Source organism: Notolepis coatsorum (genome assembly GCF_963971535.1).
Source record: "Notolepis coatsorum genome assembly, chromosome: 1".
In the NCBI taxonomy this organism is placed as follows: domain Eukaryota; kingdom Metazoa; phylum Chordata; class Actinopteri; order Aulopiformes; family Paralepididae; genus Notolepis; species Notolepis coatsorum.
Window position 1 is genome coordinate 132,781,377 of NC_140165.1, and position 19,506 is coordinate 132,800,882.

General features: G+C 44.4%; 1 protein-coding gene across 1 annotated transcript in view; it reads left to right on the forward strand.

Annotated features, from left to right (window-relative positions):
* The window catches only part of LOC311222792 (BDNF/NT-3 growth factors receptor-like), a gene marked incomplete at both ends in the record, with an annotated part of 183,402 nt that extends 164,206 nt beyond the window's left edge, over positions 1–19,196 (forward strand). The window contains one exon of the mRNA XM_084307417.1: positions 19,023–19,196. Within this exon, the coding sequence (XP_084163543.1) occupies positions 19,023–19,196 (174 nt within the window). The remainder of the gene's footprint in view (positions 1–19,022) is intronic.
* Between the last annotated feature and the right edge of the window lie 310 nt (positions 19,197–19,506).

Below are 19,506 nucleotides of genomic sequence, written 5' to 3' on the forward strand. Positions count from 1 at the left end.
GATAACAGATGAGAGAAGAGAGAGAGGATAACAGATGAGAGAAGAAGAGAGAGAGAGATAACAGATGAGAGAAGAGAGAGATGATAACAGATGAGAGAAGAAGAGAGATGATAACAGATGAGAGAAGAAGAGAAAGAGGATGACAGATGAGAGAAGAAGAGAGAGAGAGGATAACAGATGAGAGAAGAAGAGAGAGGATAACAGATGAGAGAAGAAGAGAAAGAGAGATAACAGATGAGAGAAGAGAGAGAGGATAACAGACAAGAGAAGAAGAGAGAGAGAGGATAACAGATGAGAGAAGAAGAGAGAGAGGATAACAGATGAGAGAAGAAGAGAGAGAGAGATAACAGATGAGAGAAGAGAGAGAGGATAACAGACAAGAGAAGAAGAGAGAGAGAGGATAACAGATGAGAGAAGAAGAGAGAGAGAGGATAACAGATGAGAGAAGAAGAGAGAGAGGATAACAGATGAGAGAAGAAGAGAGAGAGAGATAACAGATGAGAGAAGAAAATAGAGAGATGATAACAGATGAGAGAAGAAGAGAGAGAGAGGATAACAGATGAGAGAAGAAGAGAGAGAGGATAACAGATGAGAGAAGAAGAGAGAGAGAGATAACAGATGAGAGAAGAAAATAGAGAGATGATAACAGATGAGAGAAGAAGAGAGAGAGAGGATAACAGATGAGAGAAGAAGAGAGAGAGGATAACAGATGAGAGAAGAAGAGAGAGGATAACAGATGAGAGAAGAAGAGAGAGAGAGAGGATAACAGATGAGAGAAGAAGAGAGAGAGAGATAACAGATGAGAGAAGAAAATAGAGAGATGATAACAGATGAGAGAAGAAGAGAGAGGATAACAGACGAGAGAAGAAGAGAGAGGATAACAGATGAGAGAAGAAGAGAGAGAGAGGATAACAGACGAGAGAAGAAGAGAGAGAGAGGATAACAGATGAGAGAAGAAGAGCGAGAGAGATAACAGATGAGAGAAGAAGAGAGGATAACAGATGAGAGAAGAAGAGAGAGAGAGGATAACAGATGAGAGAAGAAGAGAGAGGATAACAGATGAGAGAAGAAGAGAGAGAGAGGATAACAGATGAGAGAAGAAGAGAGAGAGAGATAACAGATGAGAGAAGAGAGAGGATAATAGATGAGAGAAGAAGAGAGAGAGAGATAACAGTCATGCTCTTGAGTCAGAGAGGAGCATGGATGAGTCATAGAGGGATTGGAGGCTCCCCTCGGTACGTGTGTGTGTGTGTGTGTGTGTGTGTGTGTGTGTGTGTGTGTGTGTGTGTGTGTGTGTGTGTGTGTGTGTGTGTGTGTGTGTGTGTGTGTGTGTGTGTGTGTGTGTGTGTGTGTGTGTGTGTGTGTGTGTGTGTGTGTGTGTGTGTGTGTGTGTGTGTGTGTGTGTGTGTGTGTGTGTGTGTGTGTGTGTGTGTGTGTGTGTGTGTGTGTGTGTGTGTGTGTGTGTGTGTGTGTGTTTGTGTGTGTGTGTGTGTGTGTGTGTGTGTGTGTGGGGAAGATCCCCCTGGCCACCGCAGACCAGAATAACTTCCTCGGCTTCAGGAAGAAAGACTCTGGGAAACTGGACTCTCGGGCCAAGGGCTTCGGGGTCTGGTCTGACTGGCCAGATCTCAATGACCTCTGCAACCAGACTGGAGTTCAGCTGAAATGGACAAGACCCACCAACACACAGACTGAAGTCCCTGTCTCTGATGAACTTATCACAGACCCCTGTGTGGTTGTGAAGGCCAACATCACAACACCGCAGGAAGAGACTGTCGAACTGCACAGAGACTCTGCAAGGAGGGTTCTGCTTAGCATAAAGCAGTCTGAGATCAGGCAGCACTGGTGTGGACTCAGACTACAGGGCAAACTAGCTTGTTTGGAGTTTGCTGACCACACAGTCTCACACTCAGTGTATAAGAACGCCGCTGTTGGTGAGGATGTTTTAAAATTTACCATCAAAGCAAGACTGCAGGTATTACCCACCCAATACAATCTGTCCACTTGGTACCCTCAAACTCACAGTCCATTCTGTTTAAACCATCAAGATTCACAACACCTAGAATCCATTGCACACATAACAAACGGATGTAATGCATACAAACACCTGTACATCGCTCGTCATGACCGTATTGTGGACATTGTGTCTGATGCGGTACGGAACATATCACCATCTAGTGCAACAATGTACGAACATGCCAGAGTGAAACCAGAGTGGTTTGGCCTTACCAACGATGTTTTTGCTAACATACCCAATACACCGGACGTTGTTTTTGTTGACACCAGCCACGGGGAGGTGCTGGTCATAGAAGTAGGCTGTACCTTTGATCTGTACATGGACCAGGCCTTCCGGGACAAGTATATCAAATACCAACCACTGCTCAGTGTGATGGCTGACCTTGGGTATAGGTGTAGATATGGTGTACTTGTGTTCGGAAGTCTTGGCCATGTACACAAATCCACCATGACCGGTCTGAGAATTGCTGCAATGTCTAAAAGAAAAGCCAAACAAATTGCCAAATATTGCTCTGTCTCAGCTATTATTGGCAGCTTAGCCACGTGGAGAAGGAGGTGCTATGTGTACCCTTAAGTGTTCAGTGCTGCTTGGCCCCGATACATTTGATTCCCTGTTTATGCAATATAATTTGTGGAACCAAATAAAGTATTAAAATGTGTGTGTGTGTGTGTGTGGTGCGTGCGTGCGTGCGTGCGTGCGTGCGTGTGTGTGTGTGTGTGTGCGCATGGCCGCCTAGTTATAGTTGAAAGTGGGGGTGCAATTTTTTATTAATTTAAAAAAAAATTAAATCTTTTTATTTTTATTTATTTTTTGTGCTTTTTTGAGGGTGCAAGACAGGCAAGGGGTGGTTTGGTCCGGCACGACCCCCTCCACGGCAGATTTAATTTTTTATTTAATGAACACCTGTATGTGCAATTTCCTGCAATATAGAGCCTTCAATCTTGACCAATAAAGCTGCTCTTTTCACTATAAAACTCAGTTTATATTGCAGTATGATAGCCATTTACTATAATAATAATAATAATAATAATAATAATAATAATAATAATAATAATAATAATAATAATAATAATAATAATAATAATAATAATAATAATAATAATAATAATAATAATAATAATAATAATAATAATAATAATAATAACTTTCCCGATCCTCCCGAAGCCCCTCCGTTCACATCCCCAGCAGCAGTAGCAACAACAACAACAACAACAACAACAACAACCATTCTTAAATCATGACCACGTCAACATGAAAGATTCACTGCGAGGGCTCTTTTAGCTAATGCTAGCTAGGCATTACAGTAGCATCACTTCACTGTCTGCCGAGCTAGCGTTGGATACCAAGCAAGCTAACATGGACTTTAAAGCCAGCACTAGCTAATGGTTAGGTAACGCTAACGCGATAGCTGCAATATTGATGCTATCAATGGCCCCAGTAGAGCACGGTGGCTCGCATTACCATACGATAAATATTCAGTTTCAATCTGTTTGCGCATTTAGTATACAGTCACAGTGTTCGACTTACGTAATGATTTGCTCCATTTTGGTGTAAAACGCCGAAGAATAATCCTCACAAAGCGAATGTTATCCAATATCCAGGTGAACTTTTCTTCATTGAAACAAGGCATTCAAAACAGCCGCCTCCTCCATTCCAACACGTCGAATACGCTCATGCCGAGGGACCGTGGGAGGCACTGGATCAAACCATTAAATGTGGGGGGTCAATCAATCAATCAATCAAATTTATTTATAAAGCACATTTCACATGACGCGTGTCAACCAAAGTGCTGTACAGAGGGTAAATACACAAGATACATATAGACAACAATCACACTCCGTTTTATGGGAGGGCACACAGGCAAACACATAGAAAAACAGGGCATGAGTCAGTGAACGGGAAAGGCTAGTAGGTAGAAGTGGGTTTTGAGCCTCGACTTGAAGGCATCTATCGAGGGGGCGAGCCTAATGGAGGTGGGGATGCTGTTCCACAGTTCAGGGGCTGCGACAGCAAAGGCACGGCCCCCCCTGAGCTTGAGGTTAGACCTCCGGACTGTCAGGAGCCTCTGATCGGCTGACCTGAGGGACCTGGTGTTGGAATAGGGGGATAGGAGGTCTGAGATGTAGGAGGGTGTGTGACCATTAAGGGCTTTAAAAACAAATAGGAGAACCTTAAAATCTATCCTGTAGCGTACTGGGAGCCAATGAAGGGAGGCAAGGACAGGGGTGATGTGGTCTCTCTTGCGGGTTCCGGTCAACAGTCTGGCAGCAGCGTTTTGTACCAGTTGTAAGCGGGACAGGGAAGACTGGTTAATGCCTATATAGAGGGAGTTGCAGTAGTCTAATCTAGATGAAATGAAGGCGTGGATGACTCTCTGAAGGTCTGCAGGGGAGAGAAGGGCTTTGAGTTTGGCAATGGTGCGTAGTTGGAAAAAACATGCCTTTACCACTGAGTTTACTTGTCTGTCAAATTTAAATTGTGGATCAAAAATGACCCCTAGGTTCTTGACATACGGCTTGACCAGGGAGGACAGGTTGCCAAGGCTGTTGGTAAGGGTCACACAATCTTTGGAAACTTAAAAACTTGCTATTAAGTGTCATTGCGTATTATTAATTTGATTGAAATTACGTAGTTATGGTTAGATTTATATATTGGGGGGGGGATATATCAGTCAGGATATATCAATCAGGACATAGTCAGACAGGTCTGGGACCGATTCGGGAAGGCCACGGTGCATCTGTTTGCGAGCAGACAGTCTCACCAGTGCCCCTTATGGTTCTCGGTCAGTCGGGGGGACAATCCTCCCCTGGGGGTGGATGCCTTCTCGATGTATCCGTGGCCGCCCGGGATTCTGTACGCGTTCCCCCCCATATGGGTACGTCGGGAGCGTAGGACTTTGATCCTGATCGCGCCGGACCTGGGCATGGCTGTGTGGTTCCCGGTCCTGATCCAGCTCTTGGTAGCCCCGCCGTGGCCTGTTCCATGGTCGCCGCGGGCCCTCTCTCAGGCACACGGGTCTCTGTGTCTGTTCCCTGTTCTGGAGCAGCCACTGAAGGTTTGGCTGCTGAGAGGGTGAGTCTGGAGGGGATGGGTCTTAACCCTACTGTGGTCGACACCATCCGGAACGCACGCGCTCCGTCCACTATCTCGGTTTACGCGGGTAAGTGGCATGCTTTTCAAGAGTGGTGTAAGGTTGGGGGTCTGGATCCGGTGTCCTGTTCCCTGGACGCTGTTCTTTCCTTCCTCCAGTCTATCCTGGATGCCTCGACGGTGAGGGTATACGCCGCAGCTATATCCTCTTGTCATGTGGGTTTTGGGGGCGGTACAATGTTCAGCCACCCTCTCTCGGTGTGACTCTGAGGCCTAATCCAGTCTTCGTGCCAAAGAATATCCGGAGCTCTTTTCGCTCCAGGGATATTGTGGTTCAGGCGTTTCATCCGCCTCCTCACGCAATGAGTTAGAGGTGAGCCTTCATCTGTCGTGTCCTGTCCGTGCACTGGGGGTTTACCTCAGTCGGACGCAGGATCTCAGGGCTTCCGATCAACTGTTTGTGCGTTACGGTGGCCCTCGCGCAGGTAAGGCACTGTCAAAGCAGCGCTTGTCACATTGGTTGTGCGAGGGCATTGCCCTTTGCTACAAGTTGGCTGGACAGGTCCCCCCTGGGGGCGTCAGGGCGCACTCCACTTGTGGAGTGGCGGCCTCTGCCGCACTGTTAGGGGGGGCCTCGGTGGAGGACATCTGTGCTGCGGCCTCCTGGTCCTCCCCGGGTCCCTTCGTTAAGTTTTACCTCGTGGACATGACTGGGGGTTCTGTCTCCCAGGCGGTTCTGAGGTCTGGGACCTCTCCTGCGTCCCACCATTTGGTGGGCTAGCAGGGGTGTGTGGGTGTGTGCCACGGGGTGCTGTGTCACACGTGGTCCCGCCTGTGCTGTGTGTTTTCAGGGGTGTCTGGTACCCCCTTTTTCGCACTTTGGTGGAGTTGACTGCCTCCCCCCCTTCGTTAGGACGGGCGGGTGGACGGGACTCCCCTCCTCTCTGGTTGGGGCTTACGGGCCCTCAGGGGGTACACTTGTCGGGCCACGCGTCTGCTCTGCCCCATATCTCATAATGGCGAAGAACGAGACGCGATTGGCCAGTATAATAATATAACGAAAGGTTATCCTATAACCTAGTTATATGAATACTGGCTGAGCGTCTCGCTCTTAGCGCCCTGAGGTCCCTTGGATGGGTTTTCAGTGTTGGAAATCTTTCTGAGGAAGGTAGAGTGTGACCATGTCCGGCGTCATATAGTGGGACGCAGGGGCGTCGCCTGGTCACGTGCATGTGAGTGCATTTGTTGTTTCGTGAGCACATTATGTGCTAGGAGATAAGAGATATCTCATAATGGCGAAGAGCGAGACGCTCAGCCAGTATTCATATAACTAGGTTATAGGATAACCTTTCGTTTTAAGCCAAGACGTGAAAGAATCGACAGATGGGGCGAGTTTGATGGAGGAGGGGAGGCTATTCCATAGTCTAGGGCAGGGATCGGCAATAGGCGGCCCGCGGGCCGAAATGGGCCCGCCAGCAATAATTTCTGGCCCGTCAGGTTATTTTGAGAATATGATGTTTATTTTACGCGCAGGAAATATTCACTCGTTGTGACGCCAGAGTGTCTTTTGAAGCTGTATCTATCTATTCATCATATCTATGGCTGTCACTATAGCCAATTGAAATGCTAGAAATGGTCACATGGACTGGGAGAACCAATGGAATTTCACTTTCACTTCCGCGTTTGGCATGCCGGCGAGGCGAGCGAACGTTTGCAAAAACAAAACAAACGTCTTTGAATAACTTCTTTGCAATGCAACGGGGAAATATGATGAGCCAGAAGAGGAGCTTACGACCTATAAAGCTTATTTTAATAAACAGGTGTCATTCTTAAAATACGGGTTTATCGCAACAGGTAACTCTTGCAATAAGCAACCGGTGACTCTCGCTTGTTGACATGGCAACACGAGCAAGCAACTGTTCAAGTTGGGTGGGCATTCAACGCGAGTGGACATTTAACATGTTATTAACATGGATTTTGGAGGACCGAAGCAGAAACAATATCAAGTCCAGGGCAGGGCTGCCTGCATTATGCCGGTGAGTGTTGTGTTTTAATAATAATAATAATACATTCGATGTATAATACACCCGCTGTGGTGCTTAAAATCAAATGCACCCTACTGATCTCGATTTATAATGCGAGCACCTGCATTAAAATCAAATTACTGATCTGTTCATGTGTAATGCACTGTCTGAGAGGCACTTTATAATAGAAAAAAGACAGTGCAAACATGTATATGTCGTTTTTTTTTACAGTTACAATTTTTACGCGCAGGAAATATTCACTCGTTGTGACGCCAGAGTGTCTTTTGAAGCTGTATCTATCTATTCATCATATCTATGGCTGTCACTATAGCCAATTGAAATGCTAGAAATGGTCACATGGACTGGGAGAACCAATGGAATTTCACTTTCACTTCCGCGTTTGGCATGCCGGCGAGGCGAGCGAACGTTTGCAAAAACAAAACAAACGTCTTTGAATAACTTCTTTGCAATGCAACGGGGAAATATGATGAGCCAGAAGAGGAGCTTACGACCTATAAAGCTTATTTTAATAAACAGGTGTCATTCTTAAAATACGGGTTTATCGCAACAGGTAACTCTTGCAATAAGCAACCGGTGACTCTCGCTTGTTGACATGGCAACACGAGCAAGCAACTGTTCAAGTTGGGTGGGCATTCAACGCGAGTGGACATTTAACATGTTATTAACATGGATTTTGGAGGACCGAAGCAGAAACAATATCAAGTCCAGGGCAGGGCTGCCTGCATTATGCCGGTGAGTGTTGTGTTTTAATAATAATAATAATAATAATACATTCGATGTATAATACACCTGCTGTGGTGCTTAAAATCAAATGCACCCTACTGATCTCGATTTATAATGCGAGCACCTGCATTAAAATCAAATTACTGATCTGTTCATGTGTAATGCACTGTCTGAGAGGCACTTTATAATAGAAAAAAGACAGTGCAAACATGTATATGTCGTTTTTTTTTACAGTTAAAAAATGTTCACTTATCATTGGCCCGCCACACAATGGCTTGGGGAAAATTCGGCCCGTGGGCAAATCTAATTGGCGACCCCTGGTCTAGGGGATGTCACTGTGAAAGCACGGTCGCCTCTGAGTCTTGACCATGGGATGGCCAGGAGGCCCAGGTCAGACGACTTTATGCAGGGCTATGATGATAGCCAGCGGTTCCCTGGTGGCTGGGGTGCGGTCAGATCAGGTGTGCCTTGAGATGTGTATCTGAGACCAGGAGCTATACGTCAGTTTGTCAGTCCGACAGGCCATCTATGCCATGACATGGTACATGATTTGCAACAATGACAGACATATGTAGCTGTGCCAACACATCACAACAAATATCCCACCAACTTTCCCCCCCTGTGTCTCCTAGGCTTTTTGTCTGATTCTCACATCTAGGGACCAACATTTTTTTTAATTTTTTTTTATCACATTCTTTTATTTTCAATAATAAAAAAAAAAAAAACACAACATTGACATCAACAATAATAATAATAATAATGACAAGACAATAAAAATAATAAATACAGACTTAACACATACGTGGCCAACCACGTATATATACGTGTTTGGGAGCCGACGCTTGACGGCCAACCACGTATATATACACGTGTTAAGCTTGTTTTTGTTTTTATTCCATTCTAATATCCCGGATGTTGTCACGGAGCTGTATGTTGGCTGGAAAATGCATATCGGGACACCGAAAGTGCAGTACCGGCCAGATCCTGGTATTGGCGCTGTCTCGAGAATGCACTTTCCCCTGTTGCAGACCGGGTGTCACTTTTTGTTCCCCTATATCCCCCCAATGAAATCCAATTGTAAGGCAAGAATCCTGTCCAGAAAGAGGAATCCATCTTGGCCTGAACTCTTCTTTGGGAGGCACTAAAATCAAGCTCAGTGAGCAGCTGGAACTTCTAGGATTGACAGAAAACTCCAGTGAACCAGCCATCTGTCTAAGATCTACAAACATGCTGGACAACGTCTCGGAGCATTGCGGAGTCAACCAGCTTGATCCTGGAGGCAGAGTCAACATCTTCAAAATGGACGAGGACTATGCCCTAAAGGTGTCTACCATCGTCAAACAGTTTGACATTTTGAGCCATTTTGACATACCTTGACATTTTGAGCAAGTTTGGAACACTTTGGAACTCTAACCCAAACAAAACATTTACCTATCATCTAACTTACCCGTCATCCAAAGGGGAATTCCCCCCTGGCCAAGGGAGATGAACGCCCCCCCCCCCCCCCCCCTCTGCCATTGGAAAGAGGAGATTTGGCCCGATCCATAGATGTGTGAATTGGCCATAATAAGGTCATTTATAGGCCTTATATTCTATATTTAAAATTGATGTTGGAAAATTGCATGTTCTGGATGGCAGAATTCAGTACTGTATCTACAAAAAAACCTGTAAATCATCTGCCCTTTATTAATTTGCTTTGCATTTTTGTACACTTGAATTTTTCACATCTGGTCAATGTTAGCATGGTGTTATTCATCGTCAAAGATGGAAAAAATTGATATTCTCCTTTTGCTCATTACAATTTACTCTAGCCTAGTAACAGACACTTTGTCTCCCGAGCCTCTCAGTAACTGCGTGTGCTGGTGTATTGTATGACTCTATAGGCTGTACTTCACCCGAGGTTGGGTGCTCGGAGGGGAGTTGCAAAGCACTTTGTGTCCTTGTACTATAAAAATGGCAAATGGTAAATGGCTACATTTATATAGCACTTTTATCCTTTTAATCTAAAAACACTTGTATCCTAAATCAATGACAAGCACATATTTTGTCTTTATTGATACCAATTTTGAGCTACAGCATTGAGTCATATAATAAAAAAATAAAGATAATAAAAAATCCACTTACTTACTGCGGTATCATTCGATTGCCATTTAACATTTACATTTAGTCATTTAGCGGACGCTTTTATCCAAAGCGACTTACAAGTTCTGTACGACAAGTCATCAGGAAGGGCACAACTCTATCAGCTGAGTAATAATGTTCATCAAAGTGTTGAGTGCTACAGTGTAGGTTAGTTTATTAGGACAAGTGCATGACAGTAAGGTTAGTTAGGGTTAGATTTATTTTTTTTATATTTTTTTTAAATTCAGATAATGGTTGAAGAAGTGCGTCTTTAGTCGACGGCGAAAGATTGGACGGGTTTCGGCTGTCCTAACTGGGGTGGGTAGTTCATTCCACCATTGTGGGGCAAGGACTGAAAATAGGTGACTTCTCTTTGATGACTCTCCCGGAGCTTGGATAGGAGTAGGTCTGAGGCGGCCAGAAGATGCAGAGCGTAGGGGTCTTGAGGGTGTGTAGTTAGAGACCATTGACCGGAGATAGGCGGGAGCGGTTCCCTTTGCCGCACGGTATGCTAGGTCGAGGGCCTTGAAGCGGATTCGTGCAGCAATGGGGAGCCAGTGCAGGTCCCTAAGAAGTGGGGTGACATGGGCCGACTTCGGTAGATTTGAGATCAGGCGGGCCGCTGCGTTCTGAATGAGTTGAAGAGGCTTAGTGGCAGTGGCCGGGAGGCCAGCGAGCAGTGCGTTGCAGTAGTCGAGGCGGCAATGTCTGAAGCCTCTTATCCTCATTTCCTCATTGCTACTGTAGCATAATATATAATATAGGCTACAGCAGTTTATATCATGGAAACCGTTTGCCTCAACCTCCCGCATTTATCAAAAATAGGATACAACCCGGGATAATTACCCCATCGGCGATGCTAGAACCTAGAGGCAGAGCCAAGGTCTTCGAAACCCAGGTCAGGAGCGTCATGGAGTACTCCTGCCTCGCCTGGATGAATGCCTCACAAACCACACTTAAAAAGTGTTGGTGTGGATGAGGACTATGCCCTGAAGGTGTATACCATCGCCGAGCTGAGCCATCACAGGACAGTTGCTGCTGCTGCTACTGTTCTTTTAAGATGCAGACCTGAAAAGCCTTGACAGGAGCTTTCTTCACTCTGCTATAACAACATGGAACAGCCTTCCCCCCTCGCTATTGTTGGAAACATCACATCAAGTAGTGTTCATGCTTTCAAGAAGAGACTGAACAAACACCTCCTCAGCGTGAGCCTGCAATCCTAAAGGATTTTCACACACACACACACACACTAATCAGCTTCATATTATTCCTGAGTAGCAGCAGATCAGTGATTGGCTCTGTGAGTGATATTTACGAAGCTTGTATTTGCTAAACTTAATACAAAAAAAACAATATGTTGTCATCTTTTGCCTAGAGGTCACAGTTCGATGACATTACAGATTCTACCTTTAAGTCAAATAACTTGTCAACAGCCTGATCCCTGCAGCTTTGTTCTTTGATGCACATCATTCATGACGCCTTGCCTTTCTGCATAGATAAACAGGCAAACAGAAATTAGTTTTACAAAAACATCACATATCCTTGGGCACACTATTGGCAGGCAAATTCCCGTAATGTCTCAGTACCATAGCCCAGGAAACCAGCCTCTTGTCCCTGGAAAGGCAGCTTCAATGAGCCGGAAAGACATTGTAAACCTACATGTCAATGCCATACTTCCTAGAAAACAGAACAAGTTCTTAGAAATATAAACAAAAGGAGAAAATACGTAGAATTTACAAGCACTTACACACACACACACACACACACACACGCACACACACACACACACACGCACGCACGCACGCACACACACACACATGCACGCACGCACACACACACACACACACACACACACACACACACACACACACACACACACACACACACACACACACACACATGGACAGTGGACACACACACTTCTTGGTTGGAGTGGCCATTTCCATAGTAACACAGAGGACAATTAAGGTAGGGTACTATTGTAAAATAGAGTGGGAGGAGTTAGTCGTACAAGCCCCTCCTACTGTACGTAGTAAGGGGCGACCTTTAACAGCATCCCATAATGCTGTCTTTCTAACCCCTGTCCAGTTGCCATGGATACCACAGCCTCTGCGAGGTCATTCCAGTAAACCCACAATCCTCTCTCTTTTTATTTTTTTTTCTTCTCTGAGGTTTTCCTGGCACAGACAGACTGTGGGTTAGTTATCTATGAATATTTATAAGATAGACAGAGGGGGAGGGAAAGAGCAGAGAGAGAGAGAGAGAGAGAGAGAGAGAGAGAGAGAGAGAGAGAGAGAGAGAGAGAGAGAGAGTGCACAGGGGATGAGAAGAGGGAGAGAAAAAAGAGAGGATTAGAGAAATTAACAAGTGAAAGAGAGGGAAAGCTGCTAGAGAGAGAATAGGAGGGAAAGAAAGAGAGACAGACTTATACAGACACAAACACACGTTGTTACGGTATTTGCATACTCTATCCCATTAATAAACGTTTTTATTTTTTTTAAAACAGTCTTGCAGATCAAGAGAACAACATTAATAATTAATTTTAAACTAGAGGGCGAATCAATGAACTATGATGAATAAAACAGCATGACTATATGGATTATGACTTATAATATAATAGAACAGAACAGAATCAAATAAAATAGAATAGAATGTTAGCAAGTCAAGTAGAGGACTTTGCACTGGAAATATCCATATATTGGAAGGAGAGAGGTGGTGAACAGAGAGAGAGAGAGAAAGAGAGAGAGAGAGAGAGAGAGAGAGAGAGAGAGAGAGAGAGAGAGAGAGAGAGAGAGAGAGAGAGAGAGAGAGAGAGAGAGAGATTTGATTGATTTTTAAGAACCTTTATTTCCAATAAATAAAAGGACATTTTATCATTTGTCAATCAAACATTTTTATTTATTTTTTATTTTACCTTTATTTTACCAGGTAGTCACTTGAGATCAAAGATCTCTTTTTCGAGCAAGACCTGGTCATTCATACATAGACACTATTTAAATCCTCACAGAAACAAGGGGTTAAAACAGAGCTGCTTATCAACAACCGAACAAAGAGCTTCATTGAAGCACCAACGCGTAAAAAAAAAACTCAAAATCAGTCATGAGTAAATAAAACCGAAAATCTACTGTAAAGCCTTAAACAATGGCAACAACTCCCCACCTGAACCATATTCAATTTGATTTTTCCAACTTTTGTAAATTGACAATTTTGCCTGTCCCACTACAAAATCCAACAGCTCCCATTTCATTGCATTTGTCCTTTTATAACCAGCACCAAAAATAAAAGCAGTTTTACTCCAACTCTCCCCACATTTGACAAACACAGATTCTACAACCTCAAAAAGTACTTCAATTCTTTTACACTCCAAGAAACAGTGGAAAATAGACTCTGGTTCGTGACAAAAAGGCCATTTGTTAGATACTGTTGGATTTAACTTGGAGACAAAACTATTGACTGCCACTGCTCCCTTCAGTATCCGCCACTGCAAGTCTCCTGACCTCTTGTTCAGTGGTGCTTTATATAACACCCTCCACACTGGTTTACATTCCTCCTGCACATTTGGTTTCTCTCTCCACACAGTGTCTGTTTTCCCACTCAGCATTTTTTTGTTTAGAGCGTGCACACAGTATTTATACATTGACTTCCCACTCAACATGTACAAGTCTGTAGATCCATCATTTTTGTAATCCAACAAAGGTCCCATCAGTCCAGTTTGATCTATTTGGGGACTCAGTTCAGGAAAAGGATCTCTTGCATCAGGAATGTCTGTTCCACTTAGATATTCCCGTAACATGTCCCACTCCTGATTACTCAGTCTTTCAGACCACGCATTCAAAAAGTTCCTGGTTTGGCGACCCGACCTCAGACCCATCAGAGAGGACACTTCTTCTGTGTTACAAAGTCCGGGCCCCGCTGCATCCACTATTTGTTTCAGCTTTACTGCCCCAGCTGAAACTAAACGCTGGGTGAGACCAATCCTGCTTTCATTATGAATGTCCAATCGGGCCCCATAGATTAAAGGCTCCTCCAATAGCCAAAACAGTGAACTTGTGGGTTCCGTTCTGCTCCATTTAAACAGCATCCATGTTTTAAAAAGTCCTTGATAAAATGGAGTCAAATCACATAAATGTATAAAATGACAATCCAACAAAAACAAAGACACATCAAATTTCAAACCTTGTATTCTCCTTAAAATGGTGCTCATTACCGGTTTCCATACCACATCCTCATCCCTTCCTGCAATATAGCGCTGGATGAATTGTAACCTGAAATCCGCTTTCCTACTCTCCAAGTGAATCAGTCCCTGCCCTCCCTCCTCTTTCGGCAGGTAGAGCACACTCTGTGGGACCCAATGCAAACTATCCCAGAAGAAATTTACCATGATGGACTGTATTTTTGATAATAGCCCAGCAGGGGGCTCCATACATTGTAATTTGTGCCAAAGTTTTGATGCCACCAAGTTATTAATTATCAATACTCTTCCTCTGTATGACATATGTGGTAAAAGCCACCGCCACTTTGCCAAACTCCCCTCCACCTTCTCCACCATTCCCTCCCAATTCAGCTTTACAGTCTGGTCATCTCCTAAATACACTCCCAAGCAGGGCCGGACTGGGGAAATAATTCATACCGGGAGATATAGCGCGAAATATAGCCCCAGTCAGGCCACTTTTTAAGCGGGGGGTCTGGGGGTCCCCCACCAGGATTTTTTTCGTTACAAAGACTTAATTTCCTGCATTCTGGTGAATTTTAGTGCATGTGAATCACAAACTAATGAGCCAACAATTGCTTAGTACAATGTACTGTTATGAACCTCAAATAAAACTGCTGTGGCACTAGCAATGCTACTCTCTCCACCTTCAAAAAGAAAAAAGCAAGAACACAACATATTTGTCTATTTACTATTACAATACAGTTAATCACTCTCTCCACCTATTCAAACAGAGCAAGAGCACAATACCATATTCACTTTACTGATGCACTACCCATCAACAGTTAAAATAGCCCTTACACAAACATTAAATAACAGACCTTTCATTATTACAAAACTACCTGGCTCACTGCCTGGCTGTTACAGTATTCTGCAGAGTGCCATCTGCCATTCCATTCGCCGCCTCCACTGTCAATCAGTTGTATCACCTGGTCCCGCCTCCACCAATCACAAGCGGCAGACGGCTCCATTGCGTGTGTGTGATCCGAGGGAGAGAGTCAGATAGTTCTCCAACTCTGTCGCAGACAGTGAAATCCTGGTTGTTTCCCACCCACCTAGGTTATCTAACTATCGCGCCACGCCGCCGCCACAACTAGAAACAATGGCCTGGCAAAAAAAAAATAAAAAATTATAAAAAAAAAATATATATATATCATTTTTTTTTTTTTTTTTTTTTTTTTTTTTTTTATCTGTGCAGGCCAGGCCACCGGGAAAACTCCCGGTGCTCCCGATGGCCAGTCCGGGCCTGCTCCCAAGTATTTTAGACCTCCCCTCTTCCAGCTTAAACCTCCTGGCAGCTTAGGGAGACCTACAGACCAACTCCCAACTGCTAATGCCTCGCTCTTTTCCCAATTTACTTTTGCAGCTGAGATTCTACCAAAAGTTTCAACAATACAGCCTAACCTGTTTACATCCTCCTGACTTCTTATAATGACAATAATATCATCCGCATATGCAGACAAATTAAAATATGCTTCAGCCCGGGGGGGTGGAGGGGGGGTTAAACACACAGTGTTCCTGGTTTACATTTGATGCACCTTGAGTTTGACTCTCAGTTCCAGTGTATTCCTCCCTTGGTGTTTTTTCACTGTCATTCTGTTTCTTACTAGCGTTAGCCTTCCTCGCCACTGCATCAGCAAAACTCCTCGGTGCGTCCGCACCTGCTCCCCCCTGCGCTCCCGCAGTGGGAACTTTATCAGGGCAGTCCCGATAGAAGTGGCCTTGCTTCTTACAGCCATGACAGGTTGAAACCCCAGAGCTAACATATACAACATATTCAAACCCATCAACGTTCAACTTGAACACCAGATCAAGCTCCTCGTCATGTTTGTTCATGATCATTAGAGCCTGGCGTCTGTGTGACACAACGTGCGCCAGTAATGGGGATTTACAGCCGGATGACATTTTCCTAATGGGTGCGACCACTTTACCATACCGCGACAATTCCTTCACTAATAAATCATCGCTGATTAGCGGTGGTATGTTCGAGATGGTAACTCTTGTATACGGCGTAGACAGAGGAGTCACCATCACAAACGTGTCTTTAACCGTGACGCCGGTCTCAGTCACTTTGTTCGCTTTTCCAACGTGGTCCACAAACATTACCATCGCGCCGTTCATCCGAGCGGCAGATACAATGCTTTCATAGCCCACAACTTTACCCACAGCTAAACTACAATCTTCCACTGACACATCAGCTCCAACTGCAAGTTTAAAACCATGTCTCCTGCTTAGAATAGGAGCCTCCATTTCAGCGGCCTATTCCAACCAGCGCGCGCTGGCCGACAGGCGACAGCGACACGCGAACCGAGATTAACCAACCTCCGTTTGAAACCAATAACACTACAATAGCAACCTACCAATAAATAAATAACACTCATAATTCATAACATTAAACACAACACAGATAGAAAAAAGTTAGAAACTCACTCACACGCAGTCTCACCAAACTCCGATCTCCGCTCCACTCACACGCATGCGCACAGAGAGAGAGAGAGAGAGAGAGAGAGAGAGAGAGAGAGAGAGAGAGAGAGAGAGAGAGAGAGAGAGAGAGAGAGAGAGAGAAGAGAGAGAGAGAGGGGGGGGGGGCATGGGAGGAAATAGAAGCAGAGGAGAGGTTGTCCTGCACAACAAGATAGAGAAAGAGCACCAGGCAGAGAGGAAGATCAAGCAAATGAGCAGAACAAGAAAGAGGAGGACCATGGGAGAGATAGAGCGAACAACAGATAGAGAGGAGAGAGGAGAGACAGACAACAGCAGATAGAGAGGAAAGGTAGAGAGAGCAACAGATAGAGAGGGGAGATAGAGAGCAACAGATATAGAGGAGAGCAGAGATATAGAGAGAACAACAGATAGAGAGGGGAGAGGAGAGATAGAGAACAACAGATAGAGAGGGGAGAGGAGAGATAGAGAACAACAGATAGAGAAGAGAGAGGAGAGATAGAGAGAGAGCAACCGATAGAGAGGGGAGAGGAGAGATAGAGAACAACAGATAGAGAAGAGAGAGGAGAGATAGAGAGAGAGCAACAGATAGAGAGGAGAGAGGAGAGACAGACAACAGCAGATAGAGAGGAAAGGTAGAGAGAGCAACAGATAGAGAGGGGAGATAGAGAGCAACAGATATAGAGGAGAGCAGAGATATAGAGAGAACAACAGATAGAGAGGGGAGAGGAGAGATAGAGAACAACAGATAGAGAAGAGAGAGGAGAGATAGAGAGAGAGCAACAGATAGAGAGGGGAAGGGATAGATAGATAACAACAGATAGAGAGGAGAGATAGAGAGAACAACAGATAGAGAGGAGAGATAGAGAGAACAACAGATAGAGAAGAGAGAGGAGAGGTAGAGATAGAGTAACATATAGCGAGGAGAGAGGAGAGATAGAGAACAACAGATAGAGAGGAGAGATAGAGAGAACAAGAGAGGGGAGAGAAGAGATAGAGAGAACAGATAGAGAGGAGAGATAGAGAGAACAACAGATAGAGAAGAGAGAGGAGAGATAGAGAGAGAGCAACAGATAGCGAGGAGAGAGGAGAGATAGAGAACAACAGATAGAGAGAGCAACAGATAGAGAGGAGAGAGGAGAGATAGAGAGAGAGCAACAGATAGCGAGGAGAGAGGAGAGATAGAGAACAACAGATAGAGAGAGCAACAGATAGAGAGGAGAGAGGAGAGATAGAGAACAACAGATAGAGAGAGCAACAGATAGAGAGGAGAGAGGAGAGATAGAGAACAACATATAGAGAGAGCAACAGATAGAGAGGAGAGAGGAGAGATAGAGAACAACATATAGAGAGAGCAACAGATAGAGAGGAGAGAGGAGAGATAGAGAACAACATATAGAGAGGCGAGATATAGAGAACAACAGATAGAGAGAGCAACAGATAGAGAGGAGAGAGGAGAGATAGAGAACAACATATAGAGAGAGCAACAGATAGAGAGGAGAGAGGAGAGATAGAGAACAACATATAGAGAGGCGAGATATAGAGAACAATAGAGGAGAGAGGAGAGATAGGGAGAGCAATAGATAGATAGATAGATAGATAGATAGATAGATAGATAGATAGATAGATAGATAGATAGATAGATAGATAGATAGATAGATAGATAGATAGATAGATAGATAGATAGATAGATAGATAGATAGATAGATAGATAGATAGATAGATAGATAGATAGATAGATAGATAGATAGATAGATAGATAGATAGATAGATAGATAGATAGATAGATAGATAGATAGATAGATAGATAGATAGATAGATAGATAGATAGATAGATAGATAGATAGGAGAGAGGAGACATAGAGAGAACAACAGATAGTTAGAAGAGAGCAGACATAAAACAAAGAGAACGTGATGCAGACATGAGGGAGTATAGTAAACAGAGATGGAGATGGAGCCAGATATATGAAGCCCAAACACAGCAGTGGTCCTGCCCGCCATCAATCTGCCTCCACAGGTTTATTAGCCCACTAAATAACAGGCTGACTAACACAGCAGCAGGACGCGGCGTGGACCATGATCCATAAACCATGGCCACAGGAAACACACTCACTGCTCTATCTGTGCAGAGTGAGGGCGGGATGTTGAGGGCTTAGGATCAACAGCAAGGTTGCCTTACTGTAGCTGTGTCAATGTTTGCTTTTGTCAATATCGTATTGTTCAGTATTATATACAGTGTTGTGTAACATTATTCACAATGCATTGTTATACAGTGTGATACATTGTTAACCACTGAATAATTGTCTTTACATGGATAAGAGGGTCGCTCATTCTAGGCTCTACTGACGTGTGTGTGTTTGTGTGTATCCTGCAGGTGGGAGGCCACACCATGCTACCGATCCGCTGGATGCCGCCGGAAAGCATCATGTACAGGAAGTTCACCACAGAGAGTGACGTGTGGAGTCTGGGAGTGGTCCTGTGGGAGATCTTCACCTATGGAAAACAGCCGTGGTACCAGCTGTCTAACAATGAGGTACAGCTCTCCTAACACTGTGTGTCTTTAGGGAATATTGTGACATCTTGAGCAGGCTCTGTTTCTTCACACTTTCGAACTCTAAACCCAAACATCTACCTGTTATCCAAAGGGGAATTCCTTGGGAGATGACCCCCCCCGAATACCACACCTATTTCAGTATATAGCAATGTCTCATGAGAAAAGAACAATTAGGCACATAATGTCATCCCAAATTATTTGGCATGGTCAGGTTAATCAATATGTATATACTGTATTATCCAGTTGAACTTATTTCAAGGCTGATATATAATAGGGCGGCTGGGTGGCGCAGAGGACATTGGGC